The sequence below is a fragment of the Herpailurus yagouaroundi genome, unplaced genomic scaffold (assembly GCF_014898765.1).
Source record: "Herpailurus yagouaroundi ecotype Mexico unplaced genomic scaffold, PumYag 206, whole genome shotgun sequence".
NCBI classification, from domain to species: domain Eukaryota; kingdom Metazoa; phylum Chordata; class Mammalia; order Carnivora; family Felidae; genus Herpailurus; species Herpailurus yagouaroundi.
In genome coordinates this window covers 30,630-51,880 of record NW_024412437.1, presented here as the reverse complement: position 1 = coordinate 51,880, position 21,251 = coordinate 30,630, and the positions used below count along the sequence as shown (strand labels likewise).

Genomic DNA, 21,251 nt, shown 5'->3' with positions numbered 1-21,251 from the left:
GTATATTGATTTTTTTTAAAGTCAAGAGTAAAAAGAGTAAGAATATTATCCATAGTAACCCTGACTTAAATCCTAGTTAAATACCAACATAATTGGTATAGCAAACAAGGTAAGTTGACAAATAGGACATGAGAGTATACTAAAATCCTTGTCTTATTTGGGGGATTGATGAATTTAAGAAAGTGAGGTAAGTGGCCATGAATATGGGTCTTAAGGACAACCACTATAATTTTTCAACCTGTAGAATAAAACTTAATGAATCTAATGGGAAATATAAAGACAGAAAAAAGTAATAAGAATACTGTAAATGGAAACTATGAAATATTATAGCAGAACCATGTCCTATAAACAGTAATTATGAAGGAATTTATTAAGGAATTTAACTCAACAATTATAAAATATAGACTCTTAGATGATATTAAAAAATAAAACCAAACAGTATATTGTCTACAAGTGACATAACAAAAAGACAGTAAAACTTGAAAACAAAAGCATGGATATGAACCAAAAGAAAGCCAGAGTAACAGTACTATACCTGACAAAATAGGATTTAAGGCAAAATATATATTATAAGGGACAAAGAAGGATGTTCTCTTAATGGTGTCTTATAAGTCCTTAGGCCTTCTTTATTCCTTTTCATTTTCTGTCCATTTTGCTTCTCTAATTAGATAATTTCAAATGATCTTTCTTCAGGTCCACTGATTCTTTCTTCTGCTTGTGCCAGCTGGGTTCTTAAGTTTTTAAGCTCATTATTGAATTCTTCGGTTCAGTTATTTTATTTTTCAGCTCCAAAATTTGTTTGGTTCATTTTTACATTTTTCATCTCTATGCTGAATTTCTCATTTTGTTCTTGTATTGTTTTCATTATTTAAATTGTTTGTTTGACTTCTCTTGTAGCTCTCTGAGTGTCTTTAGAACAATTATTTTGAATTCTTTGTTAGGTAATTTGTGTATCTCCATTTCTTTGGGGTCAGTTACTGGAAGTTTACTGTGTTCCTTTGGTGGTATCATGTTTCCCTGACTCTTCATGATCCCAATAGACTTGTGTGTCTGTGCATTTAAAGAAGCAGTCTCCTATACTTTATATGGGCTGTTTTCAGTAAGGAAAGACCTTCACCCATCTTTAGGGATACACCAGAGTTGTTGCGGCTCTGGGACTAGTGGTACCTGATGCCAAGAGTGGAGATATGTGTTGACTCCAGGTCTGGGGGTATATGGTGTCTTGTCTGCTCACATTCCTGGGGTCCATGACATGAGCAACTCCATGTTCCTCAGTGAGAGCTATGGGGGATCCACAGTGGTTTCAAGGGCTTTTGGGGTCCTCAGTAGCACCTCCAGGTCCAGTGGCTAGGGAACAGGACAGGTAGCAGCGGTGGCTGGAGTTAGTGGTTTGCACATACTCAGCTGTGGGGCCTCACTGCAGGTGAGCCAGGGCTGGCTGCAGACATACTCATAGTAATGTGGGTAGCTGGCTTCTGTGAACACAAAAACCTTGAGCAAAAATCTTAGTGGCAAAATCTGCAGGAAGTCTGTAGTGGCTGTGTTGACATTTGCTTTCTTCAGTAGTGAAAGCTATTGGGGTCCTCTGTGGAGCAGTGTGCTGAGGTCTATAATGAGGTCCTCAGTGATGAAAGCTGGGGGTAACTTTCATATTTGCAAGTGCTATTGAAGTCATCAGCAGCAAAAATTGCTGGGGCCATTTGCAGATGAGGTCACTGGGAACTGTGGTTGCTCCCACTATAAACTGATAATGGTTTCCCTTTCCCTTCTTCCTTGTTCTTAGACATCTTTAGATGTCTTACCTTTGTTGGTCACCAGGTGAAGTGAAACGTAAGCAGGTCCTTTGTGCAGTGCCCCAAAGGCTTGGAAAGTTGGTCACTTACTCCATTCTCCTTTTCTTAGGAGGGGAACTCTTTTGGGCTGGGGAGTTTCCTCTCGGCACTGAGCAATGTTGGCCTAAGGGTGATGCAGGCAAAATGAAGCTGTTCTTTTTACTCTTTTTGTGTGGTTATTCATGGGTTTTCTTGATCCACTGTATTGCTTCAGGTTTTTAAGTGGACTCCTGAGCTCTCCCAGAGCTATTTTTGTTTGTGGATAGCTGTCTAATTGTTGATCTTTGTTGGGGGAAGGAGGCTAGGGTCTCCTACTCTGCCACCTTGGTGACATCTCTCCCCCAAGTAGTTTTTAAGAAATGATATTAACTTATAAAATTTTTTAAATGTTTATTTATTTTTGAGAGGGAGAGAAAGACAGACAGACAGACATGAGCTGGGGAGAGGCAGAGTGAGAGGGAGACACAGAATCTGAAGCAGGCTCCAGGCTCTGAGCTGTCAGCACAGAGCCCGACATGGGGCTTGGACTCATGAACCATGAGATCATGACCTGAGCTGAAGTCAGATGCTTAACTGACTGAGCCACCCAGGCGCCCCTAGAAATGATATTAACTTAAAAACAATGTTTACTTATTTATTTTTCAAGAGAGACAGAGAGAGAGAGAGAGAGAGAGAGAGAGAGAGAGAGAGAGAGAGAGAAAGCCAGGGAGGGGCAGAGAGAAAGGGAGAGAGAAATCCCAAGCAGGTTCTCCACTGTCAGTGCACAGCCTGAGGCGTGGCTCAATCTCATGAACTGTGAGATCATGACCTGAACTGAAACCAACGGACACTTAACTGACTGAGCCACCCAGGTGCCTCCAAAATGGTATTTATGTAGGAATTTTCTTCTGAACCTTTGCTCAGAAAATGTCTTATTTTGTGACATATCAGATAAAGGGTTACCATCCAAAATCTATAAAGAACTTATCAAACTCACGCCCCCCCAAATAAATAAACCAGTGAAGAAATGGGCAAAAGACATGATTAGACACTTTTCCAAAGAAGACATCCAGATGGCTAACAGACACATAAAAAGACACCCAAAATCACTCATCATCAGGGAAATACAAGTCAAAACCACAATGAGGTATAACCTCACACCTGTCAGAATGGCTAACATTAACAACTCAGGCAACAACAGATGCAGAAAAAGAGGAACACTTTTGCACTGCTGGTGGGAATGCAAACTGGTGCAGCCACTGGGGAATACAGTATGGAGGCACCTCAAAAAATTTAAAATAGAACTACCCTATGAATGGATAAAGAAAATGTGGTATATATACACAATGGAATATTATTAGGCCATCAAAAAGAATGAAATCTTGCCATTTGCAACAATGTGGATGGAACTAGAGTGTATTATTCTAAGCTAAATTAAGTCAAAGACATAGGATTTCACTCATATGTGGAATTAAAGAAACAAAACACATGAACATAGTGGAAAGGAAAGAAAAATAAGATAAAAGCAGAAAGGTAGGCAAACCGTAAGAGACTCTTAAATACAGAGAACAAACTGAGGGTTGCTGGATGGATATTGGTGGGAAAATGTGCTAAATGGGTGCTGGGCATTAAGGAAGGCACTTGGGATGAGCACTGGGTGTTATATGTAAGTGAGGGATCACTAAATTCTACTCCTGAAAGCATTATTACACTATATGTTAACTAATTTGGATTTAAATAAAAAATAATTAATTAAAAAAAGAAAATGTCATATTTTGAAATATGTGAGGATATGAATTTTATTCTCATACTTGATTGATAGGTTAGCTGGATATAGAATTCTAGGTTGGAAACAAATTTTCTAATAATTTTCAAGGTATTACACAATTGTCTTTCATCTTCAAGAGTTGTGGAGAAGTCCAATACCATTCACATACCCCCAACTTTCTATGTGACCTGCTTCTTTCTCTTTGGAAACTTTTATAATTTCTTTATTTCTGGTGTTCTGATTATTTTACAACCTACTCTGATATGAATCTTTTTCTTTCTTTTCTTTTTTTTTTTTAGTTTAATTATTTTTGAAAGAGAGAGAGAGTAAGGAAGCAAGCATGAGTGGGTGAAGAACAGAGAATCCCAAGCAGGCTCCACAATGACAGTGCAGATGTGGCGCTTGATCTCATGAACCATGAGATCATGACCTGAGCCAAATTCAAGAGTTAGTTGCTTGACTGACCGAGACATGTAGGAGCCTCGGGTGTGGATCTTTTCCTATTCTTTGGAGTGGTAGGTACTTGGTGACCCTTTTCAGCCTGGAGTCACATTCTTTCAGATTTGTAGACATTTTTTTAGTAGGATTTATTTTACAGTTTGTTCCTCTATTTTCTTTGTTTCCTCTTTTTGGGACTCCTTCTATTATTCAGTTGTCAGAGTTGTCAGACTGATTTTCTTATTTTTTTTTCTATTTTCCATCTTTTTTGTATTTTTGTTCCAATTTCCAAATTCATCTTCCAGCCCAATGAATTTCTAAATTTTTAGCACTTTTTTTCCCAAAGAGCTTTTTTCTTTAAAAAAAAAAAAAGTTTGTTTATTTTGAGAGAGAGAGTTTGAGAGAGAGAGAGAGAATATATGCAAGCTAGGGAGGGGTAGAGAGACAGGGAGAGAGAGAATCCCAAGCAGGCTCCACATTCAGCATGGAGCCTGACATGAGGTTCTATTTCACCAACTGAGAGATCATGACCTGAACTGAAATCAAGAGTCAGCTGCTTAACTGAGTGTGCCACCAAGGTGCACCTCCAAAAGAGCTTTAAAAAAGTTTTTAGAGTGCTCCTTTTTTTTCAATTAAAAAATTTTTTTTAATGTTTTTATTTATTTTTGAGAGAGAGAGAGAGAAAGAGACCAAGCCCAAGTGGGGAAGGGACAGAGAGCGGGTGTGACACAGAATCCAAAGCAGGCTCCAGGCTATGAGCTGTCAACACAGAGCCTGATGCAGGGCTTGAAATTGTGAACCATGAGATCATGATCTGAGCTGAAGTCAGATGCCTAACCCACTGAGCCCCCCAGGAGCCCCGTTACAAAATTTTTTTTTATGTTTACTTATTATTGAGAAACAGAGACAGCATGTGAGCTGTGAGATCATGACCTGAGCCAAAGTTGGACGCTTAACTGACTGAGCCACCCTGGTGCCCCATAGCGTGCTCCTATTCATAGTGTGTCCTAGCTTGTTGCACAGCCTCCTTTTCTTGTTTTGTAACTAGGGCTTTTCTCATCTTTCTGAAGATATTAGTTAAAATTGTTTTGAATTATTTTTCTGCTTTCTCCCTTGAGTATAGTAGTCTCCCCTTATCTTCAGTTTCACTTTCCCTGGTTTCAGTTACTTGTGTCAACTGTGGTCTGGAAGCAGATGACCTTCCTTCTGATGTATTATCCAAAGGTCAATAGTAGCCTAATGCTAATCACAATGCCTCCATAATTCATTTCACTTCATCTAATCATGTAGGCATTTTATCATCTCACATCATCACAAGAAGAAGAGTGAACACAGTACAATAAGATATTGAGAGAGACACAGACAGAGCACATTCATGTAATGTTTATTATGGTGTATTTTTATAATTGTTCTATTTGATTTTTAGTTATTCGTGTTAATCTCTTACTATGCCTAATTTATAAATTAAACTTTATCATAGGTATGTTTGCATAGGAAAAAAACATATATAGTCTGGTACTATCCATGGTTTCAGACATCCCCTGGGGGCTTTGGAACATATCCCCATGCATAAAGGGGGATTACTGTACTTCCTCCAAGTTCCTTCCTTTCTGCTAGCTCTTATTTCTGTCCTTCATGTAACAAACCTTTCTTACAAGTCATATGATTCTTGGTTGTTTCTGTTTAAGGGTGAGGTGTTTTTGTTTTAGTAGTACACATGTTATTATCTATTTTTTCACTGCAAGCTGAAGATCTAAGTATATGAATAAAGGATATTAGAATTCACTGCCAGCATCTAGGCAGGCCAATGGGAGAAGATGATGGGGGAATCTCACCATGCGACACGTTGACTTTCATGTAATTTCCTTGTTTCAGTAGAAAATTCACTCCCAACCTTGGCTGGGTCTGATGTCTGAGAATCTCCCCAGTTTAACCTCTCCAGAGAGTAAATCTCTATGCTGCATGGATAAGAAATACTTGCTTAGCTGTGGAGTGAGGAAGGGGATCTGTCGATTGCATTGATCTTTTTAAAGACTTTCAGCCATATCTCATACTCCTGACTTTAGAGGTAACTGGTGCCTCTATTTCCTGAGCTGTTTACAGTTTTGTGATGTGAAGTAGCCCTATTTTTTTAATATTTTATTTTTAAGTAGTATCTATACCCCACATGGGGCTTGAACTCACAATCCTGAGATTAAGAGTTGCGTGGTCTACTGACTGAGCCAACCAGGTGCCCCTGAAGTGGACGCCTTCTTGTTTGCTTCTCCTTTCAGGCTCAGTTTTCACCTCTTATGGTCTTTCATGCAATTTGTTTTTCAAAATTTAACTGACATCTCTTATCTGCTATAATATTCTCTTCTCTTAGTCTTTGTGGAAATATTTAATTTGTTTTAAAATTAAAAGAAAATTTTTATTTCTTTTACATCTTTTTGGTATTTTAGAAAGTGGTAAAGATAAATGCAAATATTAAAAAAAAGATTGCCATGTTTAGCCAGAAGGTCAAAATATGTATCTCTGTCTTATCTAGTCAACTAGATTATGAACATTTTAAGTGCAAAGACTCTGTGTTATTTTGAGCAGTGAGCTTCTGGCACATACCTTCATAGCTCCTGAATCCAGAAAAATGCCTTAAATATAGAAATCATTTAATAAACATAACTGGAGTTCTAAAATAGAAAATCTAATACTTAATATCTTTAGATTTTAAACATTAATTTTTTCATATTTTCACAGCCATTATTTGGTTATCTTCACCACCATCATCATAGATACGCATTGTTATTATCCTGTTCCACAGATAGATTATATAAGAATTATTGATTAGTTTGAGTCAAACTCATAAAGTACTTGTCCACATAATGTGAATGTGTACTCAGCATGAAACTGTGCATGGTTCCGAAACTTGCCATGGTTAGGTATCCCTCTTTGACTTTTTCCATGCTTTTACTTTTGGTTCTTCATACCCCCTACCATCAAACCTTTCAGGCCTATTTAAAGTAATAACCACTCTGTGAGGTCTTAGACACTCCAGGAATAGTTGGTCAATATCTCCTTTGCAGTTTCATAGCAGAATAGATATTTATTAATATTATAGCACGCATCACAGTGTATAGCATTTCTTTCTGTTTTGTACGTGCTGTCCATCTCTAACTGATGGGCTTTTTAGGACCTGGGCTATGCCTCATTCATCTTTGTAACCCTTTGTAGTATTATGTCTCATACCTTATGGCAACCAATAAACTTTCAGGGGGTGGATGAATACCTCATTGGTAAATTAAACACTCACCATCAAGTGGCAAACTTTTCATCAACACAGAGTTCTCCCTCAGTCTGAGTCTTAACCCAATGTTTTTCAGAATATTTTCCAGGTCTTCATAGTGAATTTCTTCCCCTTAAAAAAGAAAATAATGGTAGAGGGTCAAATTTCAAGCTTTAAATCATCATCATATCAACTATTTTTGTGTAGCATCACCCTCAAATATAGGGTAAAAAGTAATGGAAACATTAAGTGTTGTCTAATTACATAAAATTAGAAGGGAGATTCAGAAATAGAACTTCTTTTTGTAAAATGTTAGGAACAAGGAATTAATACAACATGCAGAAAGTTGGTATTTTAACAGCCCACTAAATTTACTGGTGTAAATAATTTTGTCAGCATGCACCATTTGCTATATTGTTTTATTTTTGCCTGAATTATGAGCTTGTTCATCTGGTCATATTACTGGTATGTGCAATCTGCCTTCGAATTTTGTCACTAGCACAGTAGAAAATAAAATTATACTATTGACACTCCAAAGAACATAGGGGTTGTTACTTCAACGTTATACTGTGGCCTTTTGCATAAGATGTAGATAGCAACTGATTATACTAATAACATTTAGTTTCTAAAGTTTTTCTTTAATAATGTATACATTACCAATTAAAAGAGATAAAATGACAGAATTATTATGTCATGGATAGGATAACAGAAAATACTTTAAAATGGATAAAGATTTGTTATATATGCACAATGGAATATTACTCAGCCATCAAAAAGAATGATATTGTGCCATTTGCAATGACATGGATGGAGCTAGAATGTATCATGCTAAGCGAAATAAGTTAGTCAGAGAAAGACAAATGACATATAATTTCACTCATATATGGAATTTAAGAAACAAGACAGATGAACATATGGGAAGGGAGGAAAAGAAGAGAAGACAGCAAACTACAAGAAACTTAAAAAAAAGAGAACAAACTGAGGGTTGATGGAGGGAGGTGGATGGGAGATGGGCTAGATGGGTGATGGGTATTAAGGAGGGCACTTGTAATGAGCACTGGGTGTTGTATGAAAATGATGAATCACTGAATTCTACCCTTGAAACCAATATTGCACTGTATGTTGACCAAAATTTAAATAAAAAACTAATTGGGATGAGGTGGCCAAGTGGTTAAGGCAATGGACTTCTGAATAAAAAAGAATTATTTTAATATAGGAAAAAAATAACTTCTTTTGTTAAGTATTAAGAAATTTTTTTTGAAGTGGGCTCCACCTCCAGTGTGAGGCTTGAACTCACAACCCTGAGATCAAGAGTTGGATCCTCTACAGACTAAGCCAGCCAGGTGCCCCAAGAGATTATTTTTATTATGCTTTATCATTATTTCTTCTCACTCACCTAGAAGTTCATGTACTTCATCCAGAAGTTTATCCAGTTTAACCCTCCTCTCATCTACAAGACAAGACAAAAATTAGGTATAGTTCCACTATGGACTGAAGTGTGTCCCCTCAAATTCCTAGTTTGAAGCCCTAACCTCTGATTTGACTGATTGGAGATAAGGTATTTAGGAGGTAATTAAGGTTATGAGGTCATAAGGGTGAGGCCCAACTCTGATAGGACTGTGGCCTTATAGGAAGAGGAAGATAACTCTTTCTCCTTCCGTCTCTCCATTTCTCCCCCTGTATCTCTCCCTGTCTCTCTCCCTCTTTCCTATCTCCCTGCCATGTGAAGACACAGTGAGAAGACAGCCTCTGCAAGCATGGAAGACAATCCCCATCAGAAACTGAATCAGCTAGTACCTTGATCTTGGATTTCCCTGCATCCAGAACTGTGAGAGAATACATTTCTGCTGTGTAAGTCACACAGACTATGGCATTCTGTTATGGGAGCCTGAGCAGACTAATTCAGGTTCCCATTACATAAAATTCTTAAACTGCAGAGTAAAGTATAAGGATTTAGCAGTGGCCTAAAATTTTTTTTCTAATTAGATATTTTATTTTCATACTGTAAAGCAAAAGGTCGAAAAAAGAAAAAAATCTAAATAAGATAGAGACATCTATTCTACTCCTTTTTCTTTTTGTGTTCCTCACTCATCAGAATGGAAGAAGAGAAATTCTTTCCATTTTTTGTTTTTTTATATCTGTTTTATTGAGGTATAATTAACAAATAAAATTGTAATATACTTAAGGTGTACATCCTGGTGATTTGATATATGTATACATGAGAGGAATCCCCCATCTAAACTAACACACCTATCACCGATTATATTTGTCTTCTTGTGTGTGTGAGGATATTTAAATTCTATTCTCTTAGCAAATTTCAATTATATAATACAGTGCTATCAACCTTATTTTTCATTAGGTCCTCTGTCCTTACTCATCTTAGAGCTGGGAGTTGGTGCCCTATTGCCGTTTTGTTAATAATCATTTTCTGGCTGTTTCATAATTCCTTTGATACTTTCTTCTCTTGATTTCTTCCTTTATAATTTGATTATTTTCAGGAGTGTTATGCTTAGATTCCTTTCTCTTTCTCTTTTGTGTACTGACTGTAGGTTTTTGCTTTGTGGTTACCAGGAGGCTTACATAAAACATATTCATAATAGTCTATTTTAAGCTTATAAGAACTTAACTAAGAATGCATACCAAAGGTATAAATTTCTATTCTCCTCTCCTTTTATGTTTTTGTTATCACAACTTACATCCTTTACCTTGTGTATCCATTAACAAATTGTTAACTAAAAATGTAGTTATAATTATTTTTAATACTTTTGTCTTTTAATGTTCATACTAGATTAGTAAGTGATATACCCCCTACTATTACATTAGAATATTCTGAAATTAACTGTACATTTACCTTTAGCAGTGAGATTTACATTTTCATATGTTTTCCTGTTACTAGTTAAGCACCCTCTTGTGTCAGTTTGAAGAAGTTTCTTTAACATTTCTTGCAAGGCTGCTCTAGTGGTGATGGACTCCTTCAGCTTCCGCTTGTCTGGAGAACTATTTCTCTTTCAGTTCTGAAAGACAACTTTGCCAAGTAGAGCATCCTTGGTTGGCAAGTTTTTTTCTTCTCTCACTTTGAATATATAATGTCACTCCTCTCTGGCCTACCAAGTTTCTCCTGAAAAATCTGCTGATAGTCTTATGGGGTTTTCCTTGTATATAACAAGTTGTTTTCTTCTTTCCATATTTAAGATTTACCCCTTGATTTTAACAATTGTAATGCATCTTAGTGTGGCTAGCTTTGATTTATCTTATTTGGGGCTACCTGAGTTTCCTGAATCCTCACGTCTGCTTCTTTTCTCAGGTTGGGGAAGTTTCCAGGAATTATTTCCTTGAATAGGCTTTCTGTCCTGTTCTCTCTCTCTTCTCCTTCTGGGAGCCCTATAATGTGAACATTGGTCCACTTCCTGGTGTTCCATAAATCCCTTAAGCTATTTTCACTCTTTTTCATTCTTTTACTTTTAGCTCTTCTATTTGGGTAAATTCCACTGCCCTGTATTTTGAGTTTGCTGGTTGTTTCTTCCACTTGATTGAGTCTACTGTTGAACCCCTCTACTGAATTTTTCAGCTGAGTTATTTTATTCTTCAGCTTTCTGATTTCTCTTTGGTACTTTCTTATGTTTTCTATCTCTGTGTTGAAATTCTCACTTTGTTCGTGCATTGTTCTCTTGACCTCAATAAGCATCTTTATGATCATTATTTTGAACTCCTTATCAGGTAAATCACTTAACTTCATTTCATTGAGGTCTGTTTCTGGACTTTTATCTTGTCCTTTTGTTTGGAACATATTCCTTTGCTTCTTCAATTTCCTTGACTCTGCTGGTTTCTGTACATTACATAAAAGAGCCACCTCTTTTAGTCTTTTTAATTTTTTTTTTAATTTTAAGTTTTTAATTATAGTTAGTTAACAGTGTTGTATTAGTTTCAGGTGTACAATATAGTAATTCAGCATTTCTATATATCACCCTGTGCTCATCACAAGTATACACCTTGATCTTCCCTTACTTCCCTCCCCTCTGGTAACCATCAGTTTGTTCTCTATAATTAAGAGTCTATTTCTTGCTTTGCTTCTCTCTTATTTTTTCTCTTTGCTTGTTTGTTTGGTTTCTTAAATTCTATTTGAGTGAAATTGTATGCTATTTGTTTTGCTCTGACCTATTTCTCTTAGCATTATACTCTCTAGCTCCATCCATGTTGCAAATGGCAAGATTTCATTCTTCTTTTTATGGCTGAATAATATTCCATTGTATGTATGTATGTATATATATATATATATATATATATATATATATATATAGCACATTTTCTTTATCCATTTATCAATCATCATCTCGATAGAGTGGTCTTATGTAGGAGGTAAACCTTATTTGTTCAGCTTAATGAGAACTCCTGGTTGTTTCTCAAACCCATGTGTTTATCTAAGCTGTCTTTGTTTTCAGGGGCTACCAGGAGTTGAGGGTGTGCCAAGACTTGTCAGTGCCCCAAAATGTAAGATCTCAGGCAGCACCTTGATGCAGGCTGATTTTTTCATTTTTTAACTCACCAAAAAGTATTTGCTGGATGCCTACATATATGCCAGGCTCTATTTCCAGTGCTAGAAATACAAAGCAAACAACATGAAGTCTCTGCTTCTGTTGCAGCAATTACCAACGTCAGAGCAACCACTGGGCTTTGAACAATTTCATTGAATAGAGAATTGAATTAAAACAGAAATTTATTTAAAGTGCTCTATCTCTTTGTTCCTTAGATTTATTTGGGTATCTTTGTTTCTTTGGTTATATTTTTAAAAGTCAGTTCTTGATAACCTGTTTTACAGAGCAGAGGCAATAATATTTATTTTGAGGTTTTTAGCTAGACTGCCCTCCAGATAATTTAGGGTGGGGCCATATTCCAATTCCAACAGGAGTTTTATAATCTTGTCTGGCTCATGTGTTACACATGTGAAAAAGAAATAGTTTCAGACAAGAAATAGGAGACTACTTTTTTGACAAGCATTTTGACAATGCTTGATTTCAAGCATGATCAGATCATATTAGATAAACTCGTAAACCAACATTTCTAGGATGCTCATCAAACTATTAATTAATCCACAGAATCATTTCAAGATACTAAAGATGTTAAGATGCTCAAGAAACTAAGACTTAAATAGAGTGCTTTGATCAAATGCTATTGCTGAAAACTATGCCAAAAAGTGCTATTCCTAGATAAATATACTAATTACATTTTTCTCTATATCATAAGGTTAGCTATTTCAACAAATTAACTATAGTGGGGGTTGCTTATTTAAAATTAAGATTCATAGGGGCGCCTGGGTGGCTCAGTTGGTTAAGCTTCTGACTTCAGCTCAGGTCATGATCTCACAGTTCCTGGGTTTGAGCCCCATATCAGGCTCTGTGCTGGCAGCTCGGAGCCTGGAGCCTGCTTCAGATTCTGTGTCTCCTCTCTCTACCCCTCCCCTGCTCATGCCCTGCCCTGCCTCTCTCTCTCTCTCCAAAATAAATAAATAAGCATTTAAAAAATAAAATTAAGATTCATAGCCTCCACCTAAAACATATTTGATCATAGTCTTGAGGGGGCAGGTAATTTCTGTATAATTTAAAGTTTGATACCTGTGAATTAATTTTAATGTGATTGTTAGATATATTCTGTATATATTTTACAATAGCACAAATAACATTTAACAGTTTCCAGCACCCTTCCCCATTTCTTTTTGTTGCTTTCTGAATTCCTTTATAATTTTCTCTCCCTACCCCTCAAAAATACTTTTTTGTTTGCTTTATTTTTTAACATGTTTATGTATTCATTTGGTTGGGGGAGGGGCAGGGAGACAAGAAGAGAGAGAATCCCAAGCAGGCCCTGCAATGTCAGCATGGAGCCTAACATGGGGCTCGATCTCACAAACTGCAAGATCATGACCTGAGCCAAAATCAGTTAAGCCAGATGCTTAACTGACTGAGCCACCCAGTCAGTTTAGCTTAATTTTTTAACTTGTTTACTTGATCCCAACACTGATTTTCATCTCATTTTGGTATTCTCTGGCATAGGAACTCTTCAAGCAGCAATATAAGCAATTATTGATATTTTATTTAAGATTAACATTGAGACAATATATCTCCATTCTTTAGGATTGGGTATCTATAAACTTCTGGCTTTTTCCATGAAATTAGTAAGTATGTTTAAGATCTTCCTACAGAGCTCGGTGTGGGAAGATGGCGGCGTAGGAGGACGCTGAGCTCACTGCGTCCTGCGGATCACTTAGATTCCACCCACACCTGCCTAAATAACCCAGAAAATCGCCAGAAGACTAGCAGAACAGATTCTCCAGAGCCAAGCGTAGACGAGAGGTCCACAGAAGAGGGTAGGAAGGGCGGAGAGGTGGTGTGCGCTACACGGACTGGCGGGAGGGAGCTGGGGCAGAGAGGTGGCCCGCCGGCCAAGCAGAGCCCCCAAGTCTGGCTTGCAAAAGCGGAGGAGCCGGACGGAGTGTGTTCTGACAGCAAGCGGGACTTAACATCCGGAAGGTTATAAGTTAACAGCTCTTCTCAGAGAGCGGGAGGGCTGGAGGACAACTGGAGGGAGAGTTACTGAGCTCTGGACGACAGAGCTCAGCTTGGCAGGGAACAAAGGCGCTCGCCAGTGCCATCTCCCTCACCCATCCCCCAGCCAAAATCCCAAAGGGAACCGGTTCCTGCCAGGGAACTTGCTTGCACCACGCAAACACCCAACGCTGTGCTTCTGTGGATCCGTCCCTCCAGCGGGTCTGACTCCCTCCCGCTGCCACAGGGCCCCTCCCAAAGCATATCTCCCAAGGAAAAGCGAGCTGAGCCTGCCCCTCCCGCCCTTGTGCACCTTGCCAATCCACCCCAGCTAATACACCAGATCCCCAGCACCACAAGCCTGGCAGTGTGCAAGTAGCCCAGACAGGCCACGCCACCCCACAGTGGATCCTGCGCCTAGGAGAGAGGTAGAGAAGGCACACACCAGTCTGACTGTGGCCCCAGCGGTGGGCTGGGGGCAGACATCAGGTCTGACTGCGGCCCCGCCCACCAACGCAAGTTATTCAAGACAGCACAGGGGAAGTGCCCCACAGTCCCGCACCACTCCAGGGACTATCCAAAATGAAGAAATGGACGAATTCCCCTCAAAAGAATCTCAAGGAAATAACAATAGCTAACGAACTGATCAAAAAGGATTTAAACAATGTAACAGAAAGTGAATATAGAATAATAGTCATAAAATTAATCGCTGGGCTTGAAAACAGTATAGAGGACAGCAGAGAATCTATTGCTACGGAGATCAAGGGATTAAGGAACAGCCAGGAGGAGCTAAAAAAATGCTATAAACGAGCTGCAAAATAAAATGGAGACAACCACAGCTTGAAGAGGCAGAGGAGAGAATAGGTGAACTAGAAGATAAAATAATGGAAAAAGAAAAAGCTGAGAAAAAGAGAGATTAAAAAATCCAGGAGTATGAGGGGAAATTAGAGAACTAAGTGATGCACTAAAGAGAAATAATCTACACATAATTGGTATTCCAGAGGAGGAAGAGAGAGGGAAAGGTGCTGAAGGTGTACTTGAAGAAATCATAGCTGAGAACTTCCCTGATCTGGGGAAGGAAAAAGGCATAGAAATCCAAGAGGCACAGAGAACTCCCTTCAGATGTAACTTGAATCAATCTTCTGCACGGCATATCATAGTGAAACTGGCAAAGTACAAGGATAAAGAGAAAATTCTGAAAGCAGCTAGGGATAAACGTGCTCTAACATATAAAGGGAGACCTATAAGACTCGTGACCGATCTCTCTACTGAAACTTGGCAGGCCAGAAAGGAATGGCAGGAGATCTTCAATGTGATGAACAGAAAAAATATGCAGCCAAGAATCCTTTATCCAGCAAGTCTGTCATTTAGAATAGAAGGAGAGATAAAGGTCTTCCCAAGCAAACAAAAACTGAAGGAATTCATCACCACTAAACCAGCCCTACAAGAGATCCTAAGGGGGATCCTGTGAGACAAAGTACCAGAGACATCGCTACAAGCATAAAACCTATGGACATCACAATGACTCTAAACCTGTATCTTTCTATAATAATACTGAATGTAAATGGACTAAATGTGCCAACCAAAAGACATAGGGTATCAGAATGGATAAAAAAACAAGACCCATCTATTTGCTGTCTACAAGAGACTCATTTTAGACCTGAGGACACCTTTAGATTGAGAGTGAGGGGATGGAGAACTATTTATCATGCTACTGGAAGTCAAAAGAAAGCTGGAGTAGCCATACTTACATCAGACAAACTAGACTTTAAATTAAGGGCTGTAACAAGAGATGAAGAAGGGCATGATATAATAATTACAGGGTCTATCCATCAAGAAGAACTAACAATTATAAGTGTCTATGTGCCGAATACGGGAGCCCCCAAATATATAAAACAATTACTCACAAAGATAAGCAATCTTATTGATAAGAATGTGGTAATTGCAGCGGACTTTAACACCCCACTCACAGCAATGTATAGATCATCTAGACATACGGTCAATAAAGAAACAAGGGTCCCGAATGATACATTGGATCAGATGGACTTGACAGATATATTTAGAACTCTGCATCCCGAAGCAACAGAATATACTTTCTTCTCGAGTGCACATGGAACATTCTCCAAGATAGATCACACACTGGGTCACAAAACAGCCCTTCATGAGTATACAAGAATTGAAATCATACCATGCATACTTTCAGACCACAATGCTATGAAGCTTGAAATCAACCACAGGAAAAAGTCTGGAAAACCTCCAAAAGCATGGAGGTTAAAGAACACCCTACTAAAGAATGAATGCATCAGCCAGGCAATTAGAGAAGAAATTAAAAAATATATGGAAACAAACGAAAATGAAATTACAACAATCCAAACGCTTTGGGATGCAGTGAAGGCAGTCCTGAGAGGAAAATACATTGCAATCCAGGCCTATCTCAAGAAACAAGAAAAATCCTAAATACAAAATCTAACAGCACACCTAAAGGAAGTAGAAGCAGAGCAGCAAAGACACCCCAAACCCAGCAGCAGAAGAGAAATAATAAAGATCAGAGCAGAAATAAACAATATAGAATCTAAAAAAACTGTAGAGCAGATCAACGAAACCAAGAGTTGGTTTTTTGAAAAAATAAACAAAATTGATAAATCTCTAGCCAGGTTTCTCAAAAAGAAAAGGGAGAAGACCCAAATAGATAAAATCATGAATGAAAATGGAATTATTACAACCAATCCCTCAGAAATACAAGCAATTATCAGGGAATACTATGAAAAATTATATGCCAACAAACTGGACAACCTGGAAGAAATGGACAAATTCCTAAACATGCACACATTTCTAAAATTCAAACAGGAGGAAACAGAAAGTTTGAACAGACCCCATAACCAGCAAAGACATTGAATTGGTTATCAAAAATCTCCCAACGAATAAGAGTCCAGGACCAGATGGCTCCCCTGGGGAATTCTACCAGACATTTAAAGCAGAGATAATACCTATCCTTCTCAAGCTATTCCAAAAAATGGAAAGGGAAGGAAAACTTCCTTCCCTCATTCTATGAGACTCATTCTATGAAGCCAGTATTACTTTGATTCCTAAACCAGACAGAGACCCAGTAAAAAAAAGAGAACTACAGGCCAATATCCCTGATGAATATGGATGCAAAAATTCTCAATAAGATACTAGCAAATCGAATTCAACAGCTTCTAAAAAGAATTATTCACCATGATCAAGTGGGATTCATTCCTGGGATGCAGGGGTGGTTCAACATTCGCAAATCAATCAACGTGATACATCACATTAATAAAAGAAAAGATAAGAACCATATGATCCTGTCAATCGCAGAAAAAGCATTTGACAAAATTCAGCATCCTTTCCTAATAAAAACCCTCGAGAAAGTCAGGGTAGAAGGAACATACTTAAACATCATAAAAGCCATTTATGAAAAGCCCACAGCTAGTATCATCCTCAATGGGGAAAAACTGAGAGCTTTCCCCCTGAGATCAGGAACACGACAGGATGTCCACTCTCACCGCTGTTGTTTAACATAGTGTTGGAAGTTCTAGCATCAGCAATCAGACAACAAAAGGAAATCAAAGGCATCAAAATTGGCAAAGATGAAGTCAAGCTTTCACTTTTTGCAGATGACATGATATTATATGTGGAAAATCCGATAGACTCCACCAAAAGTCTGCTAGAACTGATACATGAATTCAGCAAAGTTGCAGGATACAAAATCAATGTACAGAAATCAGTTGCATTCTTATACACTAATAATGAAGCAACAGAAAGACAAATAAAGAAACTGATCCCATTCACAATTGCACCAAGAAGCATAAAATACCTAGGAATAAATCTAACCAAAGATGTAAAAGATCTGTATGCTGAAAACTATAGAAAGCTTATGAAGGAAATTGAAGAAGATATAAAGAAATGGAAAAACATTCCGTGCTCATGGGTTGGGAGAATAAATATTGTCAAAATGTCAATACTACCCAAAGCTGTCTACACATTCAATGCAATCCCAATCAAAATTGCACCAGCATTCTTCTCGAAGCTAGAACAAGCAATCCTAAAATTCATATGGAACCACAAAAGGCCCCGAATAGCCAAAGTAATTTTATTTTATTTTATTTTATTTTATTTTATTTTATTTTTTTATTTTATTTATATATGAAATTTATTGTCAAATTGGTTTCCATACAACACCCAGTGCTCATCCCAAAAGGTGCCCTCCTCAATACCCATCACCCACCCTCTCCTCCCTCCCACCCCCCATCAACCCTCAGTTTGCTCTCAGTTCTCAACAGTCTCTTATGCTTTGGCTCTCTCCCACTCTAACCTCTTTTTTTTTTCCTTCCCCTCCCCCATGGGTTCCTATTAAGTTTCTCAGGATCCACATAAGAGTGAAACCATGTGGTATCTGTCTTTCTCTGTATGGCTTATTTCACTTAGCATCACACTCTCCAGTTCCATCCACGTTGCTACAAAAGGCCATATTTCATTTTTTCTCATTGCCACGTAGTATTCCATAGTGTATATAAACCACAATTTCTTTATCCATTCATCAGTTGATGGACATTTAGGCTCTTTCCATAATTTGGCTATTGTTGAGAGTGCTGCTATGAACATTGGGGTACAAGTGCCCCTATGCATCAGTACTCCTGTGTCCCTTGGATAAATTCCTAGCAGTGCTATTGCTGGATCATAGGGTAGGTCTATTTTTAATTTTCTGAGGAACCTCCACACTGCTTTCCAGAGCGGCTGCACCAATTTGCATTCCCACCAACAGTGCAAGAGGGTTCCCGTTTCTCCACATCCTCTCCAGCATCTATAGTCTCCTGATTTGTTCATTTTGGCCACTCTGACTGGCGTGAGGTGATATCTGAGTGTGGTTTTGATTTGTGTTTCCCTGATAAGGAGCGACGCTGAACATCTTTTCATGTGCCTGTTGGCCATCTAGATGTCTTCTTTAGAGAAGTGTCTATCCATGTTTTCTGCCCATTTCTTCACTGGGTTATTTGCTTTTCGGGTGTGGAGTTTGGTGTGCTCTTTATAGATTTTGGATACTAGCCCTTTGTCCGATATGTCATTTGCAAATATCTTTTCCCATTCCGTTGGTTGCCTTTTAGTTGTGTTGGTTGCTTCCTTTGCTGTGCAGAAGCTTTTTATCTTCATAAGGTCCCAGTAATTCACTTTTGCTTTTAATTCCCTTGCCAGCCAAAGTAATTTTAAAGAAGAAGACCAAAGCAGGAGGCATCACAATCCCAGACTTTAGCCTCTACTACAAAGCTGTCATCATCAAGACAGCAAGGTATTGGCACAAAAACAGACACATAGACCAATGGAATAGAATAGAAACCCCAGAACTAGACCCACAAAAGGATGGCCAACTAATCTTTGACAAAGCAGGAAAGAATATCCAATGGAAAAAAGAGTCTCTTTTACAAATGGTGCTGGGAGAACTGGACAGAAACATGCAGAAGAATGAAATTAGACCACTTTCTTACACCATTCACAAAAAGTAACTCAAAATGCATAAAGGACTTGAATGTGAGACAGGAAACCATCAAAACACTAGAGGAGAAAGCAGGAAAAGACCTCTCTGAGCTCAGCCGCAGCAATTTCTTACTTGACACGTCCCCAAAGGCAAGGGAATTAAAAGCAAAAATGAACTATTGGGACCTCATGAAGATAAAAAGCTTCTGCACAGCAAAGGAAACAATCAACAAAACTAAAAGGCAACCAACGGAATGGGAAAAGATATTTGCAAATAACATATCAGACAAAGGGCTAGTATCCAAAATCTATAAAGAGCTCACCAAACTCCACACCCGAAAAACAAATAACCCAGTGAAGAAATGGGCAGAAAACATGAATAGACACTTCTCTAAAGAAGACATCTAGATGGCCAACAGGCACATGAAAAGATGCTCAACATCCCTCAGCATCAGGGAAATACAAATCAAAACCACACTCGGATATCATCTCACGCCAGTCAGAGTGGCCAAAATGAACAAATCAGGAGACTATAGATGCTGGAGAGGATGTGGAGAAACGGGAACCCTCTTGCACTGTTGGTGGGAATGCAAACTGGTGCAGCCACTCTGGAAAACAGTGTAGAGGTTCCTCAAAAAATTAAAAATAGACCTACCCTATGACCCAACAGTAACACTGCTAGGAATTTACCCAAGGGATACAGGAGTACTGATGCATAGGGGCACTTGTACCCCAATGTTTATAGCAGCACTCTCAACAATAGCCAAATTATGGAAAGAGCCTAAATGTCCATCAACTGATGAATGGATAAAGAAATTGTGGTTTATATACACAATGGAGTACTATGTGGCAATGAGAAAAAATGAAATATGGCCCTTTGTAGCAACGTGGATGGAACTGGAGAGTGTGATGCTAAGTGAAATAAGCCATACAGAGAAAGACAGATACCATATGGTTTCAGTCTTATGTGGATCCTGAGAAAATTAACAGAAACCTATGGAGGAGGGGAAGGAAAAAAAGAAAAAAAAGAGGTTAGAGTGGGGGAGAGCCAAAGCATAAGAGACTCTTAAAAACTGAGAACAAACTAAGGATTGATGGGGGGTGGGAGGGAGGGGGAGGGTAGGTGATGGGCATTGAAGAGGCCATCTTTTGGGATGAGCACTGGGTGTTGTATGGAAACTAATTTGACAATAAATTTCATATAATAATAATAATAAAAAAAGATCTTCCTACAGAAAAACAAAAATTTCCTTACAGGGCACTGTGTACTTGAAATGCTCACCATCAACTGGCAGGTGATTGCACAATTTCTCAATTTCTTCCTCTTCAAGTGGGAATTCCATATTTTCAAGAGCATCATCTATTTTATTGACATTAACCTTTCCTCCTTAGGAAAGAAAGAGATAACAAAATAAATTTGTATTTATGCCAAAGAGGGAGAACTGCTTGGTCATACAAATCAAGAAACACAAATAGGAAGTAAAAAGCAGTGTTACCATTAAGTTCTCGGAGGGATCAAAAGAATTAGCTAAGGATTAAGAATAGAAAAATTCTCCCTGTCAATTTTCCAGAAAACACACTTATAGCAACTTGTATGATGAGTTTACCCAGAAGAGAGAGAAGAGCAGGCAAGACTGATGAGTTATAGCAAAGAGACAACCAATACACAAATTTCTTACCATTAAATAAAATTTGAAATTTGCTACAGTGACAAAATAGTGTAGGTTATTTTCCCAAATGTGACTGTGTACAACCAAGAATGACAGCTCATTAAAAAAAATAGAGTAACAGAATTAGCAGTCTAATCATTGAGAAATAAGAGAGATTTTAAGTAAATGCAAAAGCTTGAAGATGTTTTCTCTTTCTTGGCATGCTTCTCACTCACCTCTGTATGTCTTCACTCCATCCATCAACCTTTTTTTATACACCTTATTGTTATCTGTAAGATA

General features: G+C 38.1%; 1 protein-coding gene across 1 annotated transcript in view; it reads right to left on the bottom strand.

Annotated features, from left to right (window-relative positions):
• The window catches only part of LOC121015236 (uncharacterized), an 84,128-nt gene that overhangs the window by 50,844 nt on the left and 12,033 nt on the right, over positions 1–21,251 (bottom strand). Inside the window, exons 2-5 of the mRNA XM_040451999.1 lie at positions 21,188–21,241; positions 20,585–20,689; positions 8,673–8,726; positions 7,304–7,408 (exon numbers count right to left, since the gene is read on the bottom strand). Coding sequence (XP_040307933.1) covers positions 7,304–7,408; positions 8,673–8,726; positions 20,585–20,689; positions 21,188–21,212 — 289 coding nt within the window. The 5' untranslated portion in view covers positions 21,213–21,241. The remainder of the gene's footprint in view (positions 1–7,303; positions 7,409–8,672; positions 8,727–20,584; positions 20,690–21,187; positions 21,242–21,251) is intronic.